This window comes from Panthera leo, chromosome F2 (assembly GCF_018350215.1).
Source record: "Panthera leo isolate Ple1 chromosome F2, P.leo_Ple1_pat1.1, whole genome shotgun sequence".
Classification (NCBI taxonomy): Eukaryota; Metazoa; Chordata; class Mammalia; order Carnivora; family Felidae; genus Panthera; species Panthera leo.
This window is the reverse complement of record NC_056695.1, coordinates 18,112,912-18,130,964: the sequence shown is the minus strand read 5'-3', so window position 1 is coordinate 18,130,964 and position 18,053 is coordinate 18,112,912. Positions and strand designations below refer to the sequence as shown.

General features: G+C 41.8%; 1 protein-coding gene across 2 annotated transcripts in view; it reads left to right on the top strand.

Annotated features, from left to right (window-relative positions):
* Nucleotides 1-18,053, top strand: part of CPA6 (carboxypeptidase A6) — a 364,246-nt gene that overhangs the window by 252,007 nt on the left and 94,186 nt on the right. For both annotated transcript variants that reach the window (XM_042924104.1, XM_042924103.1), the window contains exons 5-6: nucleotides 1,688-1,789; nucleotides 10,051-10,155. In XM_042924104.1, coding sequence (XP_042780038.1) covers nucleotides 1,688-1,789; nucleotides 10,051-10,155 — 207 coding nt within the window. The remainder of the gene's footprint in view (nucleotides 1-1,687; nucleotides 1,790-10,050; nucleotides 10,156-18,053) is intronic.

The following is an 18,053-nucleotide window of genomic DNA, read 5'->3' as shown; positions in this document are numbered from 1 at the left end:
TCCCACAACCACATCTTTGACTATTTCACCTGGACAATAGTTACTCCTTCAATATCAGATCAAGCAAAAAGATGGCTATTTCTATTTTCCCAGATTGAATTAGAACTCCCCAGCTCCAACCCCAGCTTATTACATGTACCCACAGCACATGGATAGAATATCTATCATAGTTTTTATACACATAATTTTAGGATTATTTGATTAATGCCTTAGTCGTCCTCAAGTTCCAAAGCAAGTTTCATGAGGACAGGCCATTTCTTAAATGCATTTTTAAAAATTTTTTTTAATGTTTATTTATTTTTGAAAGAGAGAGCGAGAGAGCAAACATGAGTGGTGGAGGGGCAGGGAGAGAGAGAGAGAGACACAGATTCCAAAGCAGGCTCCAGGCTCCACACTGTCAGCCCAGAGCCCGATGAGAGGCTGGAACTCACAAACTGTGAGATCATGACCTGAGCTGAAGTCGGACGTTTATCCGACTGAGCCACCCAGGACAGGCCATTACTTTCTTGTTCACCACTATATCCATAGTGGCAAGCAAATAGAGACCTCCAAATAGGTAGCTGATGACAGAATGAATAAATTAATAAGTACACACATTTTCCATGCTTCCCCTGAATTGAGCAAAGGAATGTCAAACACAGAATTAATGAGATCCTGTTATATTCTTAGGAGGATTTTTGGTCCTCCTGATAGTTCTTTTCAAAATTATTCTTTTCAAAATTATTTTCACATGTTTCTTGTTTCAACATGTATTTTAGAAGCTTGAAATTAGAAGCAATGGAAGTTTTAGATAACTTGGAACACAGAAGTGCTATAACATGCACTAGAAAAAAGTCAAATTTTAAAACTATATCTATGTAGATATGTACATACATATACATATATATACACACACAAGATATATATATATATATATCTCCTCATTAGACTCAATAAGAATAGAAAGGAAAGAAATCTGCTTTTTCAGCACAGACTCTCTTGCACATCATGGAACAGCGGGACACTTCAGTGTGATTTCCTTATTCGTAGTAAAGCTTTTAAGTCAGAAATGTCATCCATATTTCTAAGTGCCTTATTCATCCATCTCAAATATTCCTTCTCCTGATGACAGATAAGTGTGTGTGACTGGATCAATGCAAATCTATCACTGTTCTTAGGGAAATTATTCAAAAAATGCCCTCTGATGGCTTAGATAACCTTTAAATGCAGAAGACAATGCCTTTTTCTTAGCATCTTCTGTTCAGTGACAAATTGCAATATATAGGACTTTGATAGACACTTTCAAGTAGTTTGGATGGTTTTCATGAAGATGATTTATTTCTTTTCCTCTTAAGTACTTAGGGGGAAAATGGAAATAAACTTTTATCTTGAAAAGAACCCAGAACACATTGATTAATTTTCTGTAAATCTCTGCCATCAAGATATTAATGACAAATGGTAGTAGAAGGTATGCTCTAAAAGGGGAACAATATAAAGACATGAAGCTACTATTTGTAAAGACAGAAAATAAAATATAGTCTTAAGTATCTTGAAGAAAATTAAAAACACAAAATTGATTTTTGTTCAACTTTATAGTCATGTATGTCCTTTGAGTTCTGAGACCTATTATTGCCTTTTGTTACCTTTTGTTCTCTGAAGGCTCCATAATTGTGAAAGTCTGACATGGTTTTTATTTATCTGATTTTAGATTCAAAATTGGATGCATCATCTGAATAAAACTCATTCAGGCCTCATTCATGTGTTCTCTATTGGAAAATCATATGAGGGAAGGTCTCTTTTTGTTTTAAAGGTAAAAATAAATTATTAACAAAATAAATATTTATTAAACATTCATCCTTTTCACGTTTGACTTATGGGGAAAAGAAAAGAAATGGTGTTTCACGGGGTCTCATACTTAACATCGTTTTAATTTAAGAAAAAATTTCCCTTAGATTTTTGGGCCATATTTAATTTTTACCATTGAGTGTTCCAGAGAATGCTGTTTCTGGCATATTCAGAGTTACTGATGCCCTTAAAAACAATGGCCTTCAAAATTATTTGTGAGCTGGTGCTACTCAAGGTGAACCAGTGAAAAACTACATAAATTTGTAAGCAGGTATGCATTCTTCCCAGCTGCTGACCCTGCATTCTCTTTCAGCTACTGACCCAGAGCTCTCCATCCCTTCTCAGCCAAGCATCTAAAAAGATTTCCTATAGGGGCACCTGGGTGGCCCAGTTGGTTAAGCATCCAACTTTGGCTCATGATCTCGCTATTTGTGAGTTCATGCCCACATCTGGTTCTGCACTGACAGTGCAGAGTCCATTTAGAATTCTCTCTCTCTCTCCCACTCTTTCTGCTCCTCCCCTGCTCACGTGAACACTCTCGAAAGAAAGAAAGAAAGAAAGAAAGAAAGAAAAAGAAAAGCTTAAAAAAAAAGATTTCCCTATATCACTGTCTCTATTTCTTCACTTCCCATTCAGACTCACTGGCCTTTGGCCCCAAAGCTCCTCTAAAACTTGTCTTGATGAGATCAGCAATGACTCCTAATTGGTTCTCTTCCTGTCTCTCTGACCATTCAGTGGGTCATTCACTGGCTCTTCTCCTCCTGCCCTTCCAGTGGGTTCTGTTCATCCTAGGGCTCCATGCTCAGATGTGCTGTCCCTCCACCAACCTTTCTAGATGAACACATACACCCTATGGTCTCAATAATCATTCCATATTCAGTGAAGTCCACCTTCTGGACTTTTACATTCATATTCCATTGCCTACTTGACCTTCTCATCTGAATATTCACAAAAGTACTTCAGGCTCACAATGGCATTGCTGTGGTTGCAGTTAAGAAACATGAGCATCATCCTAAATTCCTCTGCCTTATTTTCACCACTTCCTTTAAATCTACCACCAAGAACTGACGATTTTTTCTTCTAGGTATCTTTTGGATCTGCTCCAATTCCTCCTCTGTCTTCCCTGCTGTTGCCATAATTTATCTCTGGATCTCTTCTCCCTGTACTATTGCAGTAAGGGCCTCAGTACTGAACTTTCTTTCAAGTCCCCATCCTCTCCCGTCTCATACTGTCATCCATCACTGCTGTTAGTGTGCTTGTGTCCATTCCTCTGTGTCTCTCTTTCACATACGCATACACTTCTGTGTCCACCTGCCATTTCTTACTCATACCCCAAAAGCTGATTCTTCAAAGAGGATGTTCCCAGATTCTCTTCCAAGCTTGAGATGCTTTCTTCTAACTTGTCTTCTGGACCAGCTCCAAGTCTTACTCAAGTACTTAAGTGTTTCTTGTCTGAAAAGCCTTCTCCTACTCCCCAAGAAAATTATACGTAACACCTCCCATGTTCCCTAAGCAACTTATGCATCTTCACATCATAATGGTTAATTGTTCCCATGTCTGCCCTCCCTACCAGCATATAAATTCCTTGTCTTTTCTTCTTTGAATCTCCAGTGTCAAGAACAATATCCCCAAAGGATTTCCTGAAGTGTTAGTTGAGTAAAGTAATGAATGAAAACTAGATTCCCTATGAAATAATGTTAATAGCTACCTATTTATTACTAAGTTAGAAACCACACTTAAGTAATATTGATATAATAAGATTATAAAGAAAAATCTGTCATTTGATTCTACAAATCAAATTGTTTTGCTTTTCCATTTTGTGTTGTAATAAAATTTGACTTTGTCCACCTATAAAACATAGTTATTACTTAAAGAAATATTCCTTGGGATTTTGAAGCTGATTGTTTTAGAATGCTTGGGAGGAAGGGGAATTTAGCATTTTTTTTTTATTTTAATTTTTTTTTTTTATTTTTTAATATATGAAATTTACTGTCAAATTGGTTTCCATACAACACCCAGTGCTCATCCCAAAAGGTGCCCTCCTCAGTACCCATCACCCACCCTGTCCTCCCTCCCACCCTGCCCTCCCTCCCACCCCCCATCAACCCTCAGTTTGTTCTCAGTTTTTTAACAGTCTCTAATGCTTTGGCTCTCTCCCACTCTAACCTCTTTTTTTTTTTTTTTTTTTTTTTTTCCTTCCCCTCCCCCATGGGTTTCTGTTATGTTTCTCAGGATCCACATAAGAGTGAAACCATATGGTATCTGTCTTTCTCTGTATGGCTTATTTCACTTAGCATCACACTCTCCAGTTCCATCCATGTTGCTACAAAAGGCCATATTTCATTTTTTCTCATTGCCACGTAGTATTCCATTGTGTATATAAACCACAGTTTCTTTATCCATTCATCAGTTGATGGACATTTAGGCTCTTTCCATAATTTGGCTATTGTTGAGAGTGCCGCTATAAACATTGGGGTACAGGTGCCCCTATGCATCAGTACTCCTGTATCCCTTGGATAAATTCCTAGCAGTGCTATTGCTGGGTCATAGGGTAGGTCTATTTTTAATTTTCTGAGGAACCTCCACACTGCTTTCCAGAGCGGCTGCACCAATTTGCATTCCCACCAACAGTGCAAGAGGGTTCCCGTTTCTCCACATCCTCTCCAGCATCTATAGTCTCCTGATTTCTTCATTTTGGCCACTCTGACTGGCGTGAGGTGGTATCTGAGTGTGGTTTTGATTTGTATTTCCCTGATAAGGAGCAACGTTGAACATCTTTTCATGTGCCTGTTGGCCATCCGGATGTCTTCTTTAGAGAAGTGTCTATTCATGTTTTCTGCCCATTTCTTCACTGGGTTATTTGTTTTTCGGGTGTGGAGTTTGATGAGCTCTTTATAGATTTTGGATACTAGCCCTTTGTCCGATGTGTCATTTGCAAATATCTTTTCCCATTCCGTTGGTTGCCTTTGAGTTTTGTTGGTTGTTTCCTTTGCTGTGCAGAAGCTTTTTATCTTCATAAGGTCCCAGTAATTCACTTTTGCTTTTAATTCCCTTGCCTTTGGGGATGTGCCGAGTAAGAGATTGCTACGGCTGAGGTCAGAGAGGTCTTTTCCTGCTTTCTCCTCTAAGGTTTTGATGGTTTCCCGTCTCACATTCAGGTCCTTTATCCATTTTGAGTTTATTTTTGTGAATGGTGTGAGAAAGTGGTCTAGTTTCAACCTTCTGCATGTTGCTGTCCAGTTCTCCCAGCACCATTTGTTAAAGAGACTGTCTTTTTTCCATTGGATGTTCTTTCCTGCTTTGTCAAAGATGAGTTGGCCATACGTTTGTGGGTCTAGTTCTGGGGTTTCTATTCTATTCCATTGGTCTATGTGTCTGTTTTTATGCCAATACCATGCTGTCTTGATGATGACAGCTTTGTAGTAGAGGCTAAAGTCTGGGATTGTGATGCCTCCTGCTTTGGTCTTCTTCTTCAAAATGACTTTGGCTATTCGGGGCCTTTTGTGGTTCCATATGAATTTTAGGATTGCTTGTTCTAGTTTCGAGAAGAATGCTGGTGAAATTTTGATTGGGATTGCATTGAATGTGTAGATAGCTTTGGGTAGTATTGACATTTTGACAATATTTATTCTTCCAATCCATGAGCAGGGAATGTCTTTCCATTTCTTTATATCTTCTTCAATTACCTGCATAAGCTTTCTATAGTTTTCAGCATACAGATCTTTTACATCTTTGGTTAGATTTATTCCTAGGTATTTTATGCTTCTTGGTGCAATTGTGAATGGGATCAGTTTCTTCATTTGTCTTTCTGTTGCTTCATTGTTAGTGTATAAGAATGCAACTGATTTCTGCACATTGATTTTGTATCCTGCAACTTTGCTGAATTCATGTATCAGTTCTAGCAGACTTCTGGTGGAGTCTATCGGATTTTCCATGTATAATATCATGTCATCTGCAAAAAGCGAAAGCTTGACTTCATCTTTGCCAATTTTGATGCCTTTGATTTCCTTTTGTTGTCTGATTGCTGATGCTAGAACTTCCAGCACTATATTAAACAGCAGCGGTGACAGTGGGCATCCCTGTCGTGTTCCTGATCTCAGGGAAAAAGCTCTCAGTTTTTCCCCGTTGAGGATGATGTTAGCTGTGGGCTTTTCATAAATGGCCTTTATGATCTTTAAGTATGTTCCTTCTATCCCGACTTTCTCAAGGGTTTTTATTAAGAAAGGGTGCTGGATTTTGTCAAAGGCCTTTTCTGCATCGATTGACAGGATCATATGGTTCTTCTCTTTTTTTTTGTTAATGTGATGTATCACGTTGATCGATTTGCGAATGTTGAACCAGCCCTGCATCCCAGGAATGAATCCCACTTGATCATGGTGAATAATTCTTTTTATATGCTGTTGAATTCGATTTGCTAGTATCTTATTAAGAATTTTTGCATCCATGTTCATCAGGGATATTGGCCTGTAGTTCTCTTTTTTTACTGGGTCTCTGTCTGGTTTAGGAATCAAAGTAATACTGGCTTCATAGAATGAGTCTGGAAGTTTTCCTTCCCTTTCTATTTCTTGGAATAGCTTGAGAAGGATAGGTATTATCTCTGCTTTAAATGTCTGGTAGAACTCCCCTGGGAAGCCATCTGGTCCTGGACTCTTATTTGTTGGGAGATTTTTGATAACCGATTCAATTTCTTCGCTGGTTATGGGTCTGTTCAAGCTTTCTATTTCCTCCTGATTGAGTTTTGGAAGAGTGTGGGTGTTTAGAAATTTGTCCATTTCTTCCAGGTTGTCCAATTTGCTGGCATATAATTTTTCATAGTATTCCCTGATAATTGTTTGTATCTCTGAGGGATTGGTTGTAATCATTCCATTTTCATTCATGATTTTATCTGTTTGGGTCATCTCCCTTTTCTTTTTGAGAAGCCTGGCTAGAGGTTTGTCAATTTTGTTTATTTTTTCAAAAAACCAACTCTTGGTTTCGTTGATCTGCTCTACAGTTTTTTTAGATTCTATATTGTTTATTTCTGCTCTGATCTTTATGATTTCTCTTCTTCTGCTGGGTTTAGGCTGCCTTTGCTGTTCTGCTTCTATTTCCTTTAGGTGTGCTGTTAGATTTTGTATTTGGGATTTTTCTTGTTTCTTGAGATAGGCCTGGATTGCAATGTATTTTCCTCTCAGGACTGCCTTCGCTGCATCCCAAAGCGTTTGGATTGTTGTATTTTCATTTTCGTTTGTTTCCATATATGTTTTAATTTCTTCTCTCATTGCCTGGTTGACCCACTCATTCGTTAGTAGGGTGTTCTTTAACCTCCATGCTTTTGGAGGTTTTCCAGACTTTTTCCTGTGGTTGATTTCAAGCTTCATAGCACTGTGGTCTGAAAGTATGCATGGTATAATTTCAATTCTTGTAAACTTATGAAGGGCTGTTTTGTGACCCAGTATATGATCTATCTTGGAGAATGTTCCATGTGCACTCGAGAAGAAAGTATATTCTGTTGCTTTGGGATGCAGAGTTCTAAATATATCTGTCAAGTCCATCTGATCCAATGTATCATTCAGGGCCCTTGTTTCTTTATTGACTGTGTGTCTAGATGATCTATCCATTTCTGTAAGTGGGGTGTTAAAGTCCCCTGCAATGACCACATTCTTATCAATAAGATTGCTTATGTTTATGAGTAATTGTTTTATATATCTGGGGGCTCCGCTATTTGGCGCATAGACATTTATAATAGTTAGCTCTTCCTGGTGGATAGACCCTGTGATTATTATATAATGCCCTTCTTCATCTCTTGTTACAGCCTTTAATTTAAAGTCTAGTTTGTCTGATATAAGTATGGCTACTCCAGCTTTCTTTTGGCTTCCAGGAGCATGATAAATAGTTCTCCATCCCCTCACTCTCAATCTAAAGGTGTCCTCAGATCTAAAATGAGTCTCTTGTAGACAGCAAATAGATGGGTCTTGTTTTTTTATCCATTCTGCTACCCTATGTCTTTTAGTTGGCGCATTTAATCCATTTACATTCAGTGTTATTATAGAAAGATATGGGTTTAGAGTCATTGTGATGTCTGTATGTTTTATGCTTGTAGTGATGTCTCTGGTACTTTGTCTCACAGGATCCCCCTTAGGATCTCTTGTAGGGCTGGTTTCGTGGTGACAAATTCCTTCAGTTTTTGTTTGTTTGGGAAGACCTTTATCTCTCCTTCTATTCTAAATGACAGACTTGCTGGATAAAGGATTCTCGGCTGCATATTTTTTCTGTTTAGCACACTGTAGATATCGTGCCAAGCCTTTCTGGCCTGCCAAGTTTCAAAGGAGAGATCAGTCACGAGTCTTATAGGTCTCCCTTTATATGTGAGGGCACGTTTATCCCTTGCTGCTTTCAGAATTTTCTCTTTATCCTTGTATTTTGCCAGTTTCACTATGATATGCCGTGCAGAAGATCGATTCAAGTTACGTCTGAAGGGAGTTCTCTGTGCCTCTTGGATTTCAATGCCTTTTTCCTTCCCCAGTTCAGGGAAGTTCTCAGCTATAATTTGTTCAAGTACCCCTTCAGCACCCTTCCCTCTCTCTTCCTCCTCTGGGATACCAATTATGCGTATATTATTTTTTTTTAGTGTATCACTTAGTTCTCTAATTTTCCCCTCATACTCCTGGATTTTTTTATCTCTCTTTCTTTCAGCTTCCTCTTTCTCCATAACTTTATCTTCTAGTTCACCTATTCTCTCCTCTGCCTCTTCAAGCCGAGCCATCGTGGATTCCATTTTGTTTTGCAATTCGTTTAAAGCGTTTTTCAACTCGTGACTGTTCCTTAGTCCCTCGATCTTTGTGGCAAGAGATTCTCTGCTGTCCTGTATACTGTTTTCAAGCCCAGCGATTAATTTTATGACTATTATTCTAAATTCACTTTCTGTTATATTATTTAAATCCTTTTTGATCAGTTCATTAGCTGTTGTTATTTCCTGGAGATTCTTCTGAGGGGAATTCTTCCGTTTGGTCATTTTGGAGAGTCCCTGGAGTGGTGAGGACCTGCAGGGCACTTCCCCTGTGCTGTGGTGTATAACTGGAGTTAGTGGGCGGGGCCGCAGTCCGACCCGATGTCTGCCCCCAGCCCACTGCTGGGGCCACAGTCAGACTGGTGTGTGCCTTCTCTTCCCCTCTCCTAGGGGCGGGATTCACTGTGGGGTGGCGTGTCCCGTCTGGGCTACTTGCACACTGCCAGGCTTGTGTTGCTGGGGATCTGGCGTATTAGCTGGGGTGGGTAGGCAAGGTGCACGGGGGCTGGAGGGGCAGGCTTAGCTCGCTTCTCCTTAGGTGATCCACTTCAGGAGGAGCCCTGTGGCAGCGGGAGGGAGTCAGATCCGCTGCCGGAGGTTTGGCTCCGCAGAAGCACAGAGTTGGGTGTTTGCGCGGAGCGAGCAAGTTCCCTGGCAGGAACTGGTTCCCTTTGGGATTTTGGCTGGGGGATGGGCGGGGGAGATGGCGCTGGTGAGCGCCTTTGTTCCCCGCCAAGCTGAGCTCTGCCGTCCGGGGGCTCAGCAGCTCTCCCTCCCTTTGTCCTCCAGCCTTCCCGCTTTCCGAGCAGAGCTGTTAACTTCTGACCTCCCAGACGCTAAGTCGCGCTTGCTGTCGGAACACAGTCCGTCTGGCCCCTCCGCTTTTGCCAGCCAGACTCGGGGGCTCTGCTTGGCCGGCGAGCCGCCCCTCCGCCCCGGCTCCCTCCCGCCAGTCCGTGGAGTGCGCACCGCCTCGCCGCCCTTCCTACCCTCTTCCGTGGGCCTCTAGTCTGCGCTTGACTCCGGAGACTCCGTTCTGCTAATCCTCTGGCGGTTTTCTGGGTTCTTTAGGCAGGTGTAGGTGGAATCTAAGTGATCGGCAGGACGCGCTGTGAGCCCCGCGTCCTCCTACGCCGCCATCTTCCGGAACCCCGGGAATTTAGCATTTTACTTAACAGTCACAAATTATATTAAAGGAGAAGCAAGCCTATTTAAGGGATTGCCCTTTTTGTGTATTTTCCAGTTATTTGATTGGTAATTCAGGCAATAAAGTCATGGTTTCTGCATAAACAAGCCTGCACTTCTGGAAAGATAGGAAATCTCTTTATCTTTTTTGTGAGTTACCTAATTAATCAAACTATAGTGAAGAACTATTCTGAAACCTTATTAAATTATGCTTTTCAGTGAATCTAAAAATAAAAGCCTGACTTGGTTACTATGAACACTCTTGTTTTCAGCTGGGCAGAAGATCACGAACTTACAAAAGAGCTGTCTGGATAGACTGTGGTATTCATGCAAGAGAATGGATTGGTCCTGCCTTTTGTCAGTGGTTTGTAAAAGAAGTAAGTTAAACCCTTTATACAATGTCCATTTTAGCTAATCGATGCTTCGAATGTGTTTTTATTCAGTTCAAGGAGCAAAACCAGCAACTGGAAGCCAGCAATACCTGATTGAGTAATAACACCTTGATTTTGCTCGGTCACTTTCATGTTTCTGAAGACCTCTCATAACCTGGCTCAGTTTATCCTCACCTCTGCCCTTAGAGGTTGGAGTTGCCAACACTCATTAAAGAGAAAGAATCAGTTTCAGAGCACTTAAGAATTCGTAAACAAATTAGAAACTAGCCAGGTAGCTGATATGTTGCAAAAAGATAAACATCCAATTTATGGTGCTTCAGAGAAGTTTCTCATACACTATCCAAGTTGGAAAAGTCTACATCACTTATCACAATGATGTCACATATACTTTAGCAATAAAGGGATGAGCAAGCGATTGCATTTTGCTCTCCTGCTATGGATCTGCAATGTAATCCCAAAGACCTTTGGCATCTGTGGATTTTGTGTTCAGTTTTAGTGCTTTTCAGCAACTCTAGTGATTGAAGATTCATAGTGATTTCTTATTATCCAAAGGCTTCATTTAAATCATAAGTCCTCTGATGCTAGTGTATCAGGTGGGTCTCTATCTCATGCATGGGCCAAACTCATGGACCAACATCTTGATATATGTTTTGAAATTTTCTATCCATCATCAAGAATGCAATGACTTTCAAGGTTATTTTTACACTTACTAGTAATTTTTAAAACTCTAAAAAGAAAATCAACCACTAGTACTGGTAATAAAAGTGAAAAAGTCTAAGGAAATAAAGGTTCTAAGCTAGAAAATAACCCTACAAATTTCTTTAGCCCTGTGTGTATAGGGAACCATTAAGAATACAAAAGGTCTTTAAATATTTTACTTCTATTTCACAGTATTTTGTGGGAAAATTATGTGCCCTGCTGAGGTTTGTGATTTTGAGAACACTCCTAGTCTTGGGAAAATGTCCCTCACAAATGTCAAAGATTTACTAAATTTGTAAAATCTGCCTCTCTGCCACTACCAAACCCACATAAGTTTATTTAATTTTATAAATAAGATATAATAAAAAAATTTTAACTATTCCCACTAAGTGTATTAAAGAATTCATATTTTCTTAAAATATCCTGGTAGGACAAATATAAAGTCTAATAAGGATTAACTCTATTAACTTGTAGTAAATACCCATTGTTAGTACATACAACATATTGTCTGCTGCCTTACGTTTCAAAAGGGAAAGGAGGAAACATGGTTACATATAGAACATCTATTGTTTATAAACTGTGGTCCTGTGTATTATTGAAGAACATAAGAATGTATCTCCCAATTTACCTTACCCTCACATGTGCTTACTTATTTGTTCATGTGGTTATGGTCTGTCTCTTCCTGTACCACTGCCAATGGCAGAAACTCTATCCTGTTCATTGCTAAGTCCTTGGAACCTAGAACAGCACCTGGCATTTAATCTTCAAATATTTGTTAATGGGAATAATGAGAATCCACTAATAATGATGTGGAAAGATTTTTGGGAGATGACCTGTCAAGTCATCTCATTGGGTATAAATGGTACCACCTGGATTTTTTCAGTGCACAATCTGTAGAGCCATATGTGGCAGCCCCGTAACCCAAGCTAAGTTTCCAAAGAGGAGGAGGACAGTTTAACCACAGAAAAAAGATGAGGTATATAGAATGATGATCAATCGAGGGTAGTTGATTTTGGAGCAAGAGCAAGAAGCATCAATTAAGTCTAGGCTCCATTTCACCAAAGATGAGTAAGGAAAAGCTTCATCCCTCTTTCACCAGGTCATTTTCAAACCATGGGGGTCTAGCAATTCCCATGTCTCTGCTACCCTTTCCATGCCCCTCTCACTCTTCTTCATGGCCATCCACCTGCTCCTCCACTTAATCACTTAAATATCCCATCCGAGTCAGGGCAGTAACCAGAAACTGGGAAAAGAAGCCTTAGGTGTCACTTGTCCCTGTGTCCTTGTGAAAGCAGTGGGGCTGCTAAGGTGGTAGCAGTGACTGTTGTGCACTGACATTTACACATTACAGGCTTATAGGAGATGTTCTCATCTTGCTTTGAAGCCACCATTCCCACTAATGGCGATAGTGGGGACTAAGGGAAAGGGGATGTCAATGATTTAAATAACTTTAAATATGCTAAGCATTAGAACATCGTCTCTTATACACTAATTCAGTCCCTTATTAAATTCTCAGCCTCCCAAAATAAGCAGGAGGCTGCTGGTCCAAGAAGGGGCTCCAGGTAGTGTCTCTTTCACAGGCCACCTCCCCTCTACCACAGAAGTCCCATGACCAAGTCCCAGGCTCTCAACTCATCCCATTTCCATGCCTTCTCTAGGGGTACCAGGGAACTTCTGAGCTTGCTCTTTGCCTTCTAGGAGGCTCTCGGATGCTGTGTCCAGCCCTCTCTCGGCTGACTCATGACACACTGCCAGTTGTCTTCTCCTGTATTTGCAGGTTGTTGGCATATGAGGGTCAAGTGAGATGATGTCCTCTCAGAGAGACATGGTGAACAGAACAGAGGTCCACTTTTCTTACAATTTTTACCCCAATCTACTAGATTCTACCATCTCTTGATTTCTCTGGAATTTCAATCCCTTGAGAGGGAGTGGTATCAGAAGCCAAAAGTTTGGGTTCGTTGTTTTGTTTTCTGTCTTTCTTGAATGCTTTCCCCAAACTGCACAGCTTAAAACCGCATTTATAACCTGACAGTTTCTGTGGGTCAGCCATTCTGGTGTGACTAGCCATGTACCTCTGGCTCAGGGTCTCTCACAGGCTGCAGTCAAGATATCAGCTGGATCTTCAGTCATCTCGAGGCTTGTGGGGGGAGATCTGTTTTTGAGCTCACTCACATGGCTGCTAGCAGCCAGAGGTCCTCCAGGGCTATTAGTAATAGACGTTCATTCCTTGCCACGTGGGCCTCTCCATAATGCAGCTCACAATACACCACCTGGCTTCCTTCAGGGTAGATGAGAGAGTGAGGGAGAGCAAAACAGCCTCTTTGTAAACTAACCTCAACAGTGACATTCTATTGCGTTTGCCCTATTCTGTTAATTAGAAGTGAGTCAGTAGTACCAGACCATATTCGGGGTGGGGGGGGGGCATGGTGATTATACAAGAATATGAATACCAAACATGCAAATCACTGGAGACCCCTTAGAGGCTGCCCACCATACTTTGGTGGGACTTTCCCCACAGCTACCACTATAATATTTGCATCCTTACTCAAATGTGAACTAGGACAAAATTTATCAAGCCCTTCTGGGATCCTTATAGAATAGCATATTGCATAGAAGTTACTTACACACCAGTTAGTAGTTAGACAACCCTGGATTGGAATGCCAGCTCTGCAGTTTACTAGCTGTGTGATCTTGGGGCAAGTTGTTTAACCTCTCGGAACCTCAGTAATAATAATACGTGACCAATAATGGGTTATTGGGAAAATTAAATGATATAATACACGTAAAAGAATTAATAGAGCACTTGGCATATAATCACTTAATAAAATCAACTCTCAGTACTAGTAGTATCAGTAATTTGGTGTTTTTATTTTATTTTTTATATTTAACATTTATTGAAAAATACTACCTCAGTCATACTGCTATAGGGAACTTGTCTAAGAACTATGTAGTATCAGTTAAATAATAGGGTGGATCTGAACTAAAAGGAACAATGAGTATGGCTTGAGGGAGAAGCACAGGTGTGGTTGTGCTGTGGTTGTAGGTGTTGATGGCTGCTTGGAAGCTGAGTCAGACCTGCAGGTGATCCCAGGCCTCAGAGCCCTCCCAGCACATACTCTCCTGGGGTTCCTGGAGATGTAGGGGAGCCCCCACCCTCAAAGGAAGTGGGAGGCTGGGGGCAGAAGAGCATGAGCAGAGGCAGCTTATCCCTGTGGGACAGGCTGGACTGTGGACCTAACTGGGCCAGCCTCTGCCTGAGGCAATGGATTTCTGTCCTCAGCTGGTAGAGCTCTCTCTCCACTGTCAGAGCCACCCTCCAGCTCTTGTGATCCCTCTCCTCACCCAGAAAGACCTCATAGAAGGAGGAGGGGGTTCTCTGAAATTCTCTGCCCAGGTCCTCGGCCATCTTCTTGTAGAGGTTGAGGGTTTGACGGGTGGCATTCAGGCTCCTGTACACCTTGGGAAGTTGCTTCTCCATTTCCAAGAGGTGTGTTTTCTCTTCTGCCGAGTTTCTCTCCAGATGCAGGATGTGCTCTTCCCACATCTCAAGCTTTATTTTGAGCTTCAGCTGGAACTTCTGAATCTCACTTTCCAGGTAGGCATTTTCAATGTGAAAAGACACTTCCTCAGCTTGGAGTCTTGTTATTTGTCCTCTGAGCTTCGCAATCCTCTGATTTTCCTCCATCAGTTCTCTGGACAACTTGTTCTCCACATGACACCTGCCCAAGGCACAGTGGCATGGCCATGGATTTTCTGATGGACTGCTGACAGGTGAATGGAGCCATCACCATTTTCCACTCTCCTCCCCCCCTGTCCTGAGCCCCAACCTTCTATGTGATGTCTAATGAGCTCCAGCACATGCAGCAACTTCAGCATGGTCTGGCCTACGGTCTTGAAGTGGCTCCCATCCTCACTGGCATCCTGGTGTACTTCTGGATTGGGAAGCTCTGGCCTTCCTTCCTCCTCTGCCTTGTCCTGCACTCTCTGCCTCAGCTGCCAGTTTTCTGGACCAGGAGGGCTAGACTTCCATGCAGATCAGGGCTATCGTTTGAGCCTTCTGTTATTTTCCTCCCACAAGGTTCTCTATCTTCCTGTGATGCTCCCAAGATGGGATTTTCATCAGTTAGTTGAGAAGGTCTTACGGGCTGGCTTTTTTGAATTTCCTTCAGCAGTTGCACAGTGTCCTCCTCTGAAAACCAGCTGAGATTTATCCTTCAGGGCAGCCAGAGCAAGGGTTGTAATGGGAGAGGACTGGCCTCCCACCCAGGTGGTGTGAGAGCTTCACGGGCTTGTGCCTTTAGTCCTGTCTCCTCCACACCTTTCCCAGATGCTTCATTCTGGGCATATTGCCTCCTAAGAAGCCCCCCTCCTCTTCTTAAACTGTGTCCACTCTTTACTATGAACACCATCACTGCAGTGCATATGAGGATCACCCAGAGAAACCCAGAGTCTCCTGGCATGTGTGGCATACTTTCATACATCACCAGCAAGGCAGCCCACAGCTGCTCCAGGACCAGCTGGGGAGACATTTCAGTGGCCACCAGCTGGCTCCAAAGGGCCTTGTGGCTCTGCCTCCCAGCACCAGTGTCCTATGGGCCACAAGTAACTGCTTAGAACCCCAAGGAGGGTTCCATCTCCAACACAAACCAGTGCCTGGCAACCAGGACTGACATCAGTTGGGACTGAGGGAGGGCGTGCCCAAGTTCTAGAAGACCCTACTGCCTTCCTTTGCTTGTTTGGTGGACAGAAAGGGAGACTATTTTACACAGTGCATGGGGGAAGTGGACAGGCTGATTCCAGCCTGGAGCTGGGCCTCAGTCAGCACCTCTAGAGGGTTATGGCAGGGCCATACCATTTCTCTCCTCTGCACATATCTCAGGCATAGGGGCACCCATCCCTGATTGAGGCTCATTCCCCCCATTCACAGAAACCTGGTCCCAGAGACCTCCTCCCTCTGAGGCTCCCTCTGTCCTGGTCTTTTGTCAATGGGTGGGTGGGGACAGGGGTACCAGACTGAAGGGTGTCCCCAGAGGTACGAACCAAGAGAGTAGATATCCACTTGTAACAACACACAAGGAAGCAATACAACTGGCAGGGTCAGAGATTTTCGTGGATGTTCAGTGGAGCCTGTTTTTCTCATTAAATCCATGTATTCATGGAAGTAGGTGAGTGTCTATGGAGGTGGCCTATATCATTTTCCTTCACCCTGAAGAAATTTTTTTATACTTTTTTGCATGGCAGATGTACCAGCAATACCTTAACTTTTGATCTGTGCGAGTCTTCATTTCTCCTTAACTTTTGAAGGATAACTTCAGAGGCTACAGGTTTTTAATTTGGTGGCTTTTTTATTCCACTCCAATCCTTGGTTGCATGGTTTCTAAAGGGAAGTCTTTTTGTAGTCCCATCTGTGTTCCTGTGTAGGTGAGTGGTTTTCCCCAGTGGACCCTGTTCCCTTTTTGCTGTTCTTTAATTTCAAGCAGTTGATGATATTCCTATGTACAGATCCTTTTTAGTTTATTTAAGTACCTCTACACCTAATGTGGGGCTCAAACTCATGACACCGAGATCAAGAGTCACATGCTGTTCCAATTGGAGCAAGACTCCCTCCATGTACAGATTTTCTGGTGTTTATTGTGCTTGGTGTTCTCTGAACCTCCTGGACCTATTACTTAATGTCCTTTTTTCTTTTAATTCATAGCCATTATTTCTTCTAATCTTGTTCCTCTTTCTTTGCCTGGTATTCCATTGCAAATGTGTCACACCTTTAATATTGTCCCACAGTTCTTAGTTCTGCTCTGGTTTTCCTTCTTTTCCTCTCTCTCTCCCTCCCTCCCCCTCTTTCCTTTTTACTTTGAGAAATTCCTATTGATCTCTCTCCAGTACAAGTTCCCTAATTCTGTCCTCAGCTGTGTGCAGTCCACTAATGAACCTATCAAGTTCGTTGTTCACAATGTTACATGTTTTTTTTTTTTTACTTTAGCATTTTTTTTCATTCTTTTCTAGAATTCCCATCTCTCTTCTAACATTGTCAATCTGTCCTTGCATGCTATTTTATCCTCTAGAAACCTGAGCATATTAATCATCATTGTTTTATATCCTGGTCTTAGAATTCCAACATCTATGTGTGTTTGAGACTGGTTCTCATGCTTTCTGTGGCTATGCAAACTGTTTTTTGCCTCTGAGTCTGCCTTAAAATTTTTACTTGTGAACCAGGCATGATGTACTGGGTATAAGGCACTGCCTTAAATGACAGGCCTGTAGTAGCCTGTTGGGTATGTGGCAGGGAGGCATTCTTAGCCCCCATCAGTCTTGTCTCCACTGCCCCCGAGCCCCGAGGGTTGTAACCTCCTGCATGCTCCCAGTCATTTCTGTCAGGCAGGACAAGAGAGCAAGACAGTGAGGGTAGGCAGAGTGGGGTGTTCCTCTTTCCTAGGTCAGTTATGCTTGGGTAAAACCCCAGCAGGTTAGGCTCAGGTTAACTAGATTACCCTCAAGGCAGGCCTTATTAAGAAGAACAGGATACTCTGGTGAATTTCAAAACTTGTTTTTCCTCTTCTTACTCAAACGATGAGGAGATTTGTCTCAGATCTTCACTGAGAGAATCTGGTAGCACTCCTGGAGTAAACTCACAAAGACATGACACCCCACCCACTGTGACTGAGTCCACTCCCCCAATACAAGTCCACCCAATGTACAGAGAAATCATTAGAAAATCAATAAAGACATAAACTCAACAACACCATCAACCAACAGGATCTAAACAACATTTATAAATCGCTCTGCCCACCAACAGCAGAGTGCACATTATTTTCAAGTGCCTATGTTCCAAATATTCAAGGAATATATTCTGGGTCAAAGAACAGACCTCAGCAAATTTAAAAGAATGAAAATCATGCAGACTGTTCTCTGACCACAATGAAATCAAACTAGATATCAAAAGGGGAAAGATAACAGGAACATCCAAACACTTGGAAGATAACATTCTTCTACATTATCCATGGATCAAAGATACAATCTCAAGTTAAGTTTTAAAAAATACATTGAGCTGAATGAAAATGAAAATGTAACATATTAAAGTTGGTGGGACCCAGCTAAAGCCATGGAGACGGAAATTTATAGCATTCAATGCATACATTAGGAAAAGTCTCAAAACAACCTAAGCTCTCACCTTAAAAACATAGAAA